The 12,343-nt window shown below is 46.5% G+C and overlaps 1 protein-coding gene across 8 annotated transcripts in view; it reads right to left on the bottom strand.

Moving 5' to 3' along the window:
* The window catches only part of INTS4 (integrator complex subunit 4), a 32,499-nt gene that overhangs the window by 9,789 nt on the left and 10,367 nt on the right, over positions 1 to 12,343 (bottom strand). For all 8 annotated transcript variants that reach the window (XM_080613151.1, XM_080613150.1, XM_080613149.1 and 5 more), the window contains 5 exons: positions 10,726 to 10,931; positions 7,184 to 7,326; positions 6,296 to 6,411; positions 3,639 to 3,772; positions 2,292 to 2,449 (listed from right to left, as the gene is read on the bottom strand). In XM_080613151.1, the coding sequence (XP_080469277.1) occupies positions 2,292 to 2,449; positions 3,639 to 3,772; positions 6,296 to 6,411; positions 7,184 to 7,326; positions 10,726 to 10,931 (757 nt within the window). The remainder of the gene's footprint in view (positions 1 to 2,291; positions 2,450 to 3,638; positions 3,773 to 6,295; positions 6,412 to 7,183; positions 7,327 to 10,725; positions 10,932 to 12,343) is intronic.

Raw genomic sequence — 12,343 nt, 5'->3', positions numbered from 1 at the left:
GTTTTTTACTGTGAGGGTGGTGAGGCACTGGAATGGGTTGCCCAGGGAAGCTGTGAGTGCTCCATCCCTGGCAGTGTTCAGGGCCAGGTTGGAGGGGACTTGGAGCAGCCTGGTCTAATGTGAGGTGTCCCTGCCCATGGCAGGGGGATTGGAACTGGATGATCTTAAGGTCCTTTCCAACCCAAACTATTCTGTGATTCTATGATTCTAAGACAACAAAACTCATTTGTTGTCACAGAGCTGAAAACAGGTTGGATGAGGTGGATTCAACTCTACATTTCACTTTGATCCCAAGTGTACTAAAACTGTCACTCTCCTTCCACATTTCCTACTGTATTATTAAAAAGAATGTTATTTTTCTTCAAATGACTCTTTCCTTTTCCTTGTTTTAGATTTATCCTTGCATTTCTGATGCAATTCTGAAGCTTTGGCTCTGCCAAACCAGAAAGCTCCTGTGTGCAGAGACATTCAAAGCGAGTTATGAGATTATAATCTGCAGCTAAAGGAAACCTCTTCTCAGCAGAGAGGATTGGTGCCTTCCTTCAATGTAACGGTAGCAAAGCCAGCCTGAGCCTTACACAGTGACTCCATCCCAGAGGGAAGAGGAGACTCCTGGGTGCTTACTTCCCATGTCCTACTTAATGCATTACAACACACCAGCAGGGATGTCACCTCTCAGCTAACAGCCAGGCAGATAGTCCGTTTCTCAGTTTTCTGCTATTCCCAATTCCACCAATTCTATTTCCTTACAAATCTCAGGCAGATTTCAACATCCCTGCAAGACAAAAAAGATCCTGTTGTGTGGATGAAGAAACTAAAGCACAAGGAGTGATATGCTCAGAAGGCTGCCTTACAGCTTCAGAGCCTGGGGGATGAGTGTCAGCCTTCAGTGTGGTCCCAAGTAGATCCCAGCTCCATGACACTAACGATAAAGGAGGAGGGATGTCCCACCACAGAATCCACTGCTGTGAGCTGCTTCTATCCCTTTCCAATTGTTGGAGCAGGAAACTCTTGCCCTCTGCAAAATAACCTTTAACACTTAGGTTTGGTCTTAAATCCTCCTTTCTCTTAAGCTGGGTCATGGGTGGTGATCCCAGCAGGAAAAAAGCCAAAGCAATGATTTCCATCAGCTCCAAAGCATCACTGTCCTTTAGTGCGTGTAAGTTACACATGAGCCATCTCCAACATGATTCGCACAGTCTGTGCGGCTTCCAGATCTCCATCATGCCTGTGAGACTCAGGATGCTTTGCCAAGAGATGACCTGTTCTAAGCATTTAGTGCATTGAATGCTTTGAGGTTGTGTTTTAGGTTGTTTCAGCTTCAAAACAGCTGAAGAGAAAACCAGGTAGTGCTCACAGGTTTTGAGTGAGGAGGAACTGTTTATTCTACACTGCAGGTGGGTGTGAAAGCAATTCGCAGCTACACGTACAGAAGAGGCAGCTGTTTGGGAGGGAATGAAAAAGAACAAAGCTCTTTGGAATGCCATATTCCAAACAAAGGATTTAAATTGTTTTTCTACCCCTGAAAATAAAGCTCTTCTCCTCTTTGCAACCAGGGGAACTGTATCAAAAGGAGCCTTTTCAAGTGTTTTGTTTGTCTGAATCAGTCTAGAGATGAAATGGAAGAGGCAGCATGAAATCCACCTTCTGAAGCCACACCGCCCACTCTAATGACATAACAGCAGCGAGCAACACACGGGAACATTGTCTGTTCCAGGAAAATCACTGATCTTCAAACTGATGGAGAATGACAAAGTCCTCTGTAAGTGGTAATGAAGAACCTCACAAAGCACCAGAAGCAGGTCCTCTCCTGCTGAATGAAAGGCCACATGGAAAATGGAAGAGTGAAGGGGACAACGTCTCTCCCCTCCCCAAAACCAAACCCCTTTGTTCATGTACATTACAATTACAATCAAAATGAAGGACTCCTACAGGGACAGAGCCCTAGGAATGGCACACAAACTGTCACCCATCAACCAGAAAAGCTTACAGCGTATTTTACCACAGCAACAGTCCAACAAGAGCCTTCTTCTTCCTCTTACCATGCTCCAAAATGATGTCCCCCCAAAATGCACATTGATTGTTCAGCGAGGGAGAGCCAGACCTGAGACCATCAGTTCTATCTTACACAGGCCATGAATGCTGTGTTGTCATGATGCTGTCCAGAGGAAGGCTCAGGTTAAGTGCTCAGTGGCAAATGACAACCATGACACTCAGAAGTAAAGCAGCTGCCTCAGAGAAATTGGGAATCCTGAACAAGTCTCCATACACAGGTGAGCTTCCAGCCTTACCGGATGGTGAATTCCAGCAGCTCCTGAATGCCCTGTGGGTCGAGGTGCTGAAGGTTGTAAACCCTCTCCAGGCTCTGATGTAAGAACTGCTGGGAAGGATCTTCATGGGGTGTAATGCTGGGAGAGACAGGGGAGGACACCAGCTTCCTGCCTGGCAACTGAACAAGAACAAAAACACATGCAAACACAGGATAACTAGGGACAAAAGCCCAACACAAGCAGAAAAGATGGTGCTGGGCACAGGTTGTTCCTGGGGAGATTCCAGATGGACACAAAAGGGAAATTTTTCCCATTGAGAACAATCAGCCATTGGAATAAGCTCAACAGAGAAGTAGTGACTCCCCATCATTAGACACTGTTAAGACTGGGCTGGACAGGGTTCTGGGCATCTAGTCTAGGCCATGCTTTGCCAAGAAAGGTTGGACCAGATGATCCCTGAGGTTCTTTGCAACCTGGGAACCCGTGATTCCATGATTCTATGAGGGAACAACATTGCAAAATGCTGTCACATTATTTAACAACTTGCAACTGTGAGCTCCAGTTCATTTCTCAAACCCGAAGTCTGCATGAAGGCTTTAGAGCCTGCACCTTAGTTAGTATTCCCCATGTGTAATCCACTTGCAGCTGGAGAGCTTCAGGTTAAACTTCGACAGCTGTTTGAGGGAAACATCTTCCTCATCTAGTAACTCTGACACTGAGAAGTCAAGGGAAGCCCAAGACCACACAAACTGCCATTTATTTTAGGAGCTGCAATAAGACTTAAAACCAGCTTCAGTCCCACCTGTACTTCCATGAAGGAAAAACATACTTTAAAGCAGAAGGGAACACATCTCATTTGTGAGGATGAGCAGGGGCTGGAGCACCTCCTGTATGAAGACAGGCTGAGAACATTGGGGCTCTTCAGCCTGGAGAATAGAAACTGCGTGGGGACCTCAGAGCAGCTTCCAGTGTCTGAAGTGGGCTACAAGGATGCTGGAGAGGAACTCTTCATCAGGGACTGTAGTGATAGGACAAGGGGTGATGGGTTCAACTAAAACAAGTGAAGTTCAGATAGGAGATAAGGCAGAAGCTCTTCCCTGTGAGGGTGCTGAGGCGCTGGCCCAGGGTGCCCAGAGAAGCTGTGGCTGCCCCATCCCTGGCAGTGTTCAAGGCCAGGTTGGACACAGGGGCTTGGAGCAAGCTGCTCTAGTGGAAGGTGTCCCTGCCCATGGCAGGGGTTGGAACTGGAGGAGCTTTAAGGTCCTTTCCAACCCAAACCAGTCTGGGATTCTATGACACACATGGAAGATACCAGCAACAGTCATAACAGAGGTTATGAATAAACCAAACCAAAGTGGTTCAACTTACTCTTAAGGCAGGGACCAGATGAGAGAGGCTGTCCCGCAGATAGGCATAATGTCTGAACGTGTGATCAGAGAACAGGGCAGGCATCGTTGGGCAACTTTTAGCAGCATTGAAAATCAGAACCAGAACAGCAATGTCTATTGAAATGGAGTGTTAAAGAAAACAAACCGACAGCAAGAAACCCAAAACCCCAAAGCATTTTATGGTGCTATGAAGAGCAGCTCCTTGGGGATGGCAAGTTAAAACAATAACTCAACAACCCTTGTTTTCTGCTTGAGATTTGCTTGGGAATGATTTGCTCATTCTTTACAGCTTGGGAATGCAAAACCCAGAGGCAAGTGTCTGAGTGGATGAAAACCAAGGACAAAGCACAAACATTACAGGATGGGCCATACTGGAAAAAGGACGTTAGTGCTGATGTGGGATAGCTCAGAGGCAACACAAAGGACAGAAGCCAGGAAGCACAACTGCAGAACAGGCTCACCAGGTGAGTTTCACTCTTCCTCAAAGCTCACTCTGTGCTTACCAGTGTGGTACCCAAACACCATCTAAAACTGAATATTTGCCTTTGGAAATTGAGACACACACACCCCCTCCCCAGTCCTGGATCCAGCTCTGGGGCAGCAGCACAAGAGGGACGTGGAGCTGCTGTGAGGGCTGGAGCAGCTCTGCTCTGGAGCCAGGCTGAGAGAGCTGGGCTGGGGCAGCCTGGAGAAGAGAAGGCTCCTGAAGGGGAGACCTGAGAGCAGCTCCAGTGCCTAAAGGGGCTGCAGGAAAGCTGGAGAGGGGCTTTGGACAAGGGCCTGTAGGGACAGGCCAAGGGGAATGGCTTTAACCTGCCCGAGGGGAGACTGAGATGAGCTCTTAGGCAGAAGCTCTTCCCTGTGAGGGTGCTGAGGCGCTGGCCCAGGGTGCCCAGAGAAGCTGTGGCTGCCCCATCCCTGGCAGTGTTCAAGGCCAGGTTGGACACAGGGGCTTGGAGCAAGCTGCTCTAGTGGAAGGTGTCCCTGCCTGTGGCAAGGGTTGGAACTGGGCGAGCTTTAAGGTCCCTTCCAACCCAAACCAGTCTGGGATTCTATGATTCTATGAAAACAGCTGCATTTCCTCTGCTGCCCCAAATCCCATCCGTCTTACACAGACATAAACCAAACCAAAGAATCAAGCATGGGAAAACGACTCTGGAATAGGAAAACATTTTCACAGTCTGAGAGCCTGAGAAATACAGTGAGCAACTGAAAGCTTCACTCAGTTAACCAAAGGCAGTTGCCCGCAACATGGTTGACCTCAATTGTAAGATCTCTATCAGGAGAGTGTGAAAGGATCCCAATACACATCTTGTGATCATCTGGGCACTGCATGCATGAGGAAGAAGTACGTTCAGCCCAAGAAGGGACTGAACCCTTATCTCTCTTCTCCTTTAAAACCTTCTGCACCCATGGGCTGCCAAGCACAATGGTTTCCACTTGACAAACCAATGTCTGCTCTTTACCCAAAATCTTCTCCAAACAAGCTATTGAACAAACCTGATTCAAGTTTCCTGAGTGCTTTGTATCAAAGAAAACCACATTTTCCATTAACAGGTTACACTGGAAAAACACCATCCAGGTCTAACTTGTAGTTTCTGGCTCCCAGGCCTGCCTTCATGTAACACATCTCCATAAGACATAGTCTTATTGGAGGCCAATTCACCTCCAGAACATTCTCTGCTATTACACTCCTTTATTCAGGGCAGAAAGGTGCACTGAGCTAAACGACAGCTTCCCCCCACCACAATGTTCCTTGAATTCCCAACTCAGGACAAACTGACTCATATCACTCAGTCATCAGCTTAACCTTTCTCTCCACCCAATTGCAGCCCTTTTCACTTCTCACAAGGTATTTGTTGAATCTGCACAGAGTTTGGAGCTGGTAGCTTGTGTCTGGTGAGAGAAACAAGGAGGAGACTCACAGAGGGAGAGACTTGTTGCAGTTGATCATGCCTCAGCATGCATCAGAAATCACATCGCATTCTGCAATGGCACAGAGGGAAGCAAAGGGAATGAACAATGGGGAAAAAATGGCATTTTGCATTTCCAAGGCATCTCCTATTGTTAAGGATAATGGTATAACAATAACAGTTTGTAATCTAAAGCATGACAAGAGCTAATGTTAATAGGAGGAGTTCTGATTTTGCATTATGTCAAAAAGATTATGAATTCGCAGCATGATGGGGACTTGGCCACTGCTGTACTAAGAGGTGGTGCTGCTCTACACACTGCACAACAGTGAGGACAGCACAAGTTTTACCTATAAAGAAAGCAGAAAAGGAAACCCACTCTTATTTAAGAGCTAAAGCATTTTCAAAACTAATGCAAACCAGTTTGCACATCAAAGGACTCATCTGCAAAGCCTCAACCTTGACAAATTGCCTGATAAACACGCTATTCATCCCAGCATGAAGAAGAAGGTCCATTTTATACCACACTGGGATTGATGAAGATGGTTCCAGACATCAGTTATTCCGTCACTTGCTGAGTAATAAGACTTAAGTGGCAAAGGGATTCAGAAACAGCAACAGGATTGTCTGCTACAATTGGAAATCACCTAAATGTGAACATCAGGAATGTATGAATTCAATCTGTTACAGGCTAAATGATCAACTGGCTTAATGAAAAAGATACAGGCTGGGTCATCCATGTCTGGTTCTGGAGTGTCAAAGAATGGATGTGTGCTCAGCAGCTCTGGGACTAAGGGAAGCACCAAAGTGGGATGCCTGCTCCCCAGGAACTTCAAGCACCTGGAAACACACAGATCAAAGTATCTCTTAGTTAACATGTACATGGCAAAATACAACATTTTAGAGCATCATTATGCTGCAGCAGCGCTTTCAGCATTAAAATCCTACTGTCCAAGCCTGTCTCTTCACAGCTGAGTATGTGCATTGGTGTTTGATAGGATCCAGGAAAAATGAGGGGACAGCTTGAAAAAGCAAGCAGTAATAAAATGGTTTATTGAAACTGTCCAGAAATGCTTAATACCTGGAGCTCTACAACCAAAGAAAAGCTTTCAGACTAACACTGACAAATGAGTGTGTTTTATTCATCAGAAATAAGGGAAGAGGTGAAAACCCACCCAAATAAACCCCCAAACTCCAAAACCGATGTCAGAGTACACTGGAAGACAAAGCAGGCTAAAATAAGTGTTTCCAATAATACCCAAGAATTCCATCTCAAACCATGTGTGCTGGAGCATCACTTCCTTTGTTGCTCCTATTAAGCAACCTCAGAGAGAAAAAGTCCCTCCAACAGCACAATGCCACAACCCGTCCATTTGTCCCAAGGGATATAACCAGCTCCTGGTAAATATTGCTATTTAATGCAGTGTCAAGTAAGCACAAAACACGAGTTGCATAGAAGTGATGAGGTTTTAAACTGAGGGTTGAATTCATTTTGCCGGGACTATAAGAGGACTATTCATCTGCAATATCTGTTACCTCCTTGGCTAGCTCAGTATTTGCCTAAGCCCTTGATTACTAAGAACAGGAAAAGAAGGACACTGAACACACTCACTTCCATATGGATTCTCTGTCGGTGGGATACTTGGTCAGGTTTTTCAGCAGCTCCACCAGTGCCAGATGGATGCCTTCTTTAGTCGAGACATTGGTGCAACATAACAGTTCATGAAGTGCTTCCCGAATATCCCTTGAAGAATCCTGAAAAACCCAAACAAATCCCAACCCAGACACCTTTGAGTGATGAGATGTGCCTGCAGACACGTTTCCTTTAGAGACAGCAGCTCCTGCTCCTTGCATGATTGAGAGGCATCTGAAGAACACCACACGTTTCTAGTTATCACCGCTAAGCCCAAACTCAGCAACTGCTGCAAGGTCTCCTGTTGGTCTCATCCACACTGTACTTCATTGACTGGAATGAATGGGCACTGCTTTACTACTGACTTTCTTGACCAGAATAAGAATCACTGTTTGGTTTGGGTGATGTTGTACCCTTAGGAATAGGCAGTAACAGAAAAAGAAGGTGGTGGGTAACTCAGCAAAAAACAGGCAGGGGGAAGACTGGATGGAGCAGCCTGAGGAGAAGGACTTGGGGTGTTGGGTGAGGAGAAGCTCCCCATGACCCGGCTTCAGTGTGCGCTTGAGCCCAGAACCCCCCCGTGTGCTGGGTGCACCCCCAGAGCGTGAGCAGCAGCTCAGGGAGGGGATCCTGCCCCTCTGCTGTGCTCTGGGGAGACCCCCCCTGCAGTCCTGATCCAGCTCTGGGGCAGCAGCACAAGAGGGACGTGGAGCTGTTGGAGCGAGGCCAGAGGAGGCCATGGAGATGCTGCGAGGGCTGGAGCAGCTCTGCTCTGGAGCCAGGCTGAGAGAGCTGGGCTGGGGCAGCCTGGAGAAGAGAAGGCTCCTGAAGGGGAGTTTTCAAGCAACCTGCTCTAGTGGAAGGTGCCCATGGCAGGGGGTTGGACCTGGATGAGCTTTAAGGTCCCTTCCAACACAAACCATTCTGGGATTCTAAGGAAACACACCAAAGACTGTTTTATTGTCTCTGGAGAAACCTTTTATCATTTAACATGTGAAGCTCAGTTCCAGCTTTAAACAGGTTGAAGTTCCACAAGCCTTTAACCCAGTCATCAGCTTCCAGAGGGTTTAAGTAAGCATTGAGGACACATCAGTGGCTGTGCAGCTAGCTTAACAGTGATCATCTATAGGATAAAGAACTTGACTTAACGATGGGTTTATAGATGGACAATAAACAAAACAAACCAATCCCCAAACCCCACACCTGTAACTTTGGTCAGGAGCCTTTCTGTGATCACACAGATCCCTAAGATACCACTTTTAAAGTCACACTGTGCCCATCTTATTTTTCAGGCCAGGGAGACGTTGCACAGAAGAGCTTGTTCAAGCTCCAAGTAGTATTTTTAGAAGCCCTGTGGCTGAACTCCAGCTTAATGACATTCCTTCTGCCAAAACCCACCTTGCCATTCCCTATCAGTGCATTACACTCCCTTGCTATCTGCATTTGTGTGGCTCTGCTGGGTAGGATGTGAAAAGTTGATAGGCTACAAGAACTGGATGGGTTTCAAGGGTGGTTTTAAGTTGTACTTTGCTAGTATCAACAGCTCATTCATCATTGTCTGACACAAAAGAAGAAAGAGAAGACCTCTTGTAGAAGCTCTTAAATGACACCAACACACACAAGGAGGAAAGGTCAGCAGGGCCCATTCCTTATTCTAGTGGTGGTGGGAGGCAGACTATGACCAAAAGAGAAGAGGGACTGCAAGGACTACAATTAAATGACTATGGACATAAAGGACTCCAGGTGAGTGGCACAGAACACTGGAAGGGGAGAACAGAGAGAAGGGAGGCACAAGACTATGAAGGGACAGAGAGGAGCAAAACTCAACAGCAACTGAGATCAAGGGCAAAGGGAAAGCAAGATCTAAAACCTGGTCAGAAAAGCAAAGAGGAAATAGTAGTTACATAGGTGAATTTAAAGCAGTGGTGTGAAAACAGGAGCTACCCCCAGGCCCAACTGTTCCATCTTTACACTGCTAGAAGAAATTTAGGCACTAAAATTAATGCCATTTTTCCACATCCTTTATTTTGGTGCTGGAAGATGGATTTTACAGAAGGAAAACACCTTTCAGACAAAGCCATTCAAACGTTAACTCTCACACTTCAGGTATGCCAATACCTGCTAATAACAATGATAATGTAAACCATAACACAGGTATGATTTATCACAGCCAGCACAGAAGCTTAAGACAGACCCCAGTCTAACTGGGACATTATTATACCTTGATGCACAGGTCCCCAGCTGGAACAAACATAAATGACCTACATAAAAACGTGAGGAACCCAAAGCTCACTCAGATCATGTTCCACGGCCTTTGTTAAAGCCTGGTAAGAGATCAGTTTGCTTCTTCCTGGGACACACCAGTGGTGCCTTGGGTCAAGCAAACAGCAGGTGAAAAGACACAAAGAGCAGATCTGCAGCACGCCTGAGGCTGGGAGACTGCCCAAAAGAGGCAGGAACTTGCCTGCTCCATGCAGCACAAGCAGGAAACAAACACCCACACCTCAGGGGCTACAGCTCAGCAAATAAATCAGGTCTGTGGGGAAGCAGCACAGTTGATAAAGCCAAAATCTCTTCCCAGATCAACCCCATCAAGCTAGAGTTGCAGCTGACTCGTGCTGTCCTCTGGATCCTGGCTGAGGACTGGCTGGGAGGATGCTGGTTGGGAAACCCCAAATTATACCACAGAACACACTAATAAACTCTGAACAGTCAGAAGAGAGATCTCCTGCCTAGCTTTGGCTCTGCTTGGTGAGCAAAGGTAAGCCAAAGCGGACAAAGGAAGCAGAGAGGAAAATGAACTTGTATTCAACATGAAGTGGTGCAGAGTGCTGGACCACAAACCAGCACAGAAGGAAACACATGTGAGGCTGCACAGTGATCAAGGGAAGAGCTTGATCTGAAATTCATCTGTTTCAAAGTATTCTGTTGCCCTGGAGATTACAAGCTACTGGATCCAGAGCACCTCCCATACAAAGACAGGCTGAGAAAATTTGGGCTGTTGAGCTTGGAGAAAGAAAGCTGCGTGGAGACCTCAGAACAGCTTCCAGTGTCTGAAGGAGGCTACAAGGAAGCTGAAGAGGGCTCTTCATCAGGTATTGGAGTGATAGGACAACCGGTGATGGGTTCAAACTGAAACTGGGGAGATCTAGGTTGCATCTAAGGCAGAAGTTCTTCCCTGTGAGGGTGCTGAGGCGCTGGCACAGGGTGCTCAGAGAAGCTGTGGCTGCCCCATCCCTGGCAGTGCTCAAGGCCAGGTTGGACACAGGGGCTTGGAGCAAGCTGCTCTAGTGGAAGGTGTCCCTGCCTATGGCAGGGGGTTGAGACTGGATGAGCTTTAAGGTCCTTTCCAACCCAAACCACTCTGTGATTCTTACCTTAGCCTTTTGCTCTTAGAAGAGAAAAAAAACCCAACAATAAAGGTGGACAGTCTCACCTCCAAAGCGCTGATTAACATTATACAGTGAAGCACCCCAAAGAAGGCACGAATACAGTTTTTTCCCTCTTTAGGAGTTCCTTACCTCCAAGACAGCCAGCACAGTATCCAGCTGGTCTTCCCTCAGCGTGATGTTGTTGGAAATTTTCCTCATGGTGTGTATTGACTGCAACCTCACCTCCTCTATTTCATCATTAAACATGTCAACCAAGAAATCCAGGCATTTCTCCGCAAACGAAGGCGAGGACTGAGCCAGCATACACAGGGCTTCAACTGCAGCGATCCGAACCTCTGTCAACAGAGAGGGAGGGAATTCATTGTGTAAGTGCTGTTTAAAAGGACATGCCACTCAACAGCCAGGCCTCATATTGTTCAAGGACTGGGATAAGGATAGAAGATGCTAAGGAAATCCTGAAGATGACCCTGAGGGGGGTTGGAACTGGATGAGCTTTAAGGTCTCTTCCAACTCAAGCCATTCTGTGATTCTCTGATGATGGAGACTAAGCAGAGACCCCACTGGGGACACTTCCACGAGCAAATCTTCAAATCAGAAGCCTCACCTCTAATACTGCTGCAGTCGTAAGCACCTGCAAGAGGGACCTGGAAGTGACAAATAGGTGTCCTACCAGCAATTAATACTACATGTTTCCTAGTGCGTTTTGCAAATGTGGCATTAACTCTGGTATCTTAAGCAAAGTAATTGAGGTAATTAAAGTCTGCTTGTTTTATTCTTCCTGGCATTTTAATTGCTTGGAGCATTCAGTGCATTTTTATGTAGCACTTCATGAATTGTTTAAAAGCCCCAGAGTATCAGCACTGAACACAATGCAACTCCTCTGCTTCCTGACTTCAGATGCCTCAAAAGAAAGGAAAAAGGTGCCACATTATTAATATGCCTCATAATTTAAGCAGAAAAGCATCCAAAAGTGTCCAGAGTGTATTTATGCTGTAAAACATCCCAGGAACTTGACGAATACCCAAATGTAGCAAGCTTAAGTGGAGATGAGATTCTCTTCCCTACAGCCATCCTCGCTGGCTTCCATCACATTTATGCATGGGGATCATAAAAGGGGATGAACATGATGTCTTGCAAACATTATTGTTTTAAACATACTTCTATTTTTCATTCAAATTAGCTCATCTTGAAAATATTTACTTAAACTGGTGTGTAGCTTTCAGGCCCATTGTTCTTAAAGCACATACTCGAGTCCTGACAATGCTGATTAAAGAGAAAAATGCAAAGACAGCAAGACCCCTGCATGCTCAGGAACAAAGCTGCTGTCACACAGATGAGTCGCTGTGGTTTTTTAAGACCAAGGTATTGCCATTTTGCCAATATTGCTTCCAGAAGCTGACACATTGATTGAGATTGAAGTTACAACAAGTAATTCAAGCAGCACACTAAGGAAGAACAGAGCTCAGCAGGATTTAAAAGCGCTGCAGTGGAGAGAGAGATCCAGACAAGAAACCTGGAGAGGGGCTTTGGACAAAGGATCTAGGGACAGGCCAAGGGGAATGGCTTTAACCTGCCAGAGGGGAGACTGAGATGAGCTCTTAGGCAGAAGCTCTTCCCTGTGAGGGTGCTGAGGCGCTGGCCCAGGGTGCCCAGAGAAGCTGTGGCTGCCCCATCCCTGGCAGTGTTCAAGGCCAGGTTGGACACAGGGGCTTGGAGCAAGCTGCTCTAGTGGAAGGTGTGGAACTGA

The sequence above is a fragment of the Psittacula echo genome (genome assembly GCF_963264785.1).
Source record: "Psittacula echo genome assembly, chromosome: 3".
NCBI classification, from domain to species: domain Eukaryota; kingdom Metazoa; phylum Chordata; class Aves; order Psittaciformes; family Psittacidae; genus Psittacula; species Psittacula echo.
This window is presented reverse-complemented; position numbering and strand designations above follow the sequence as displayed.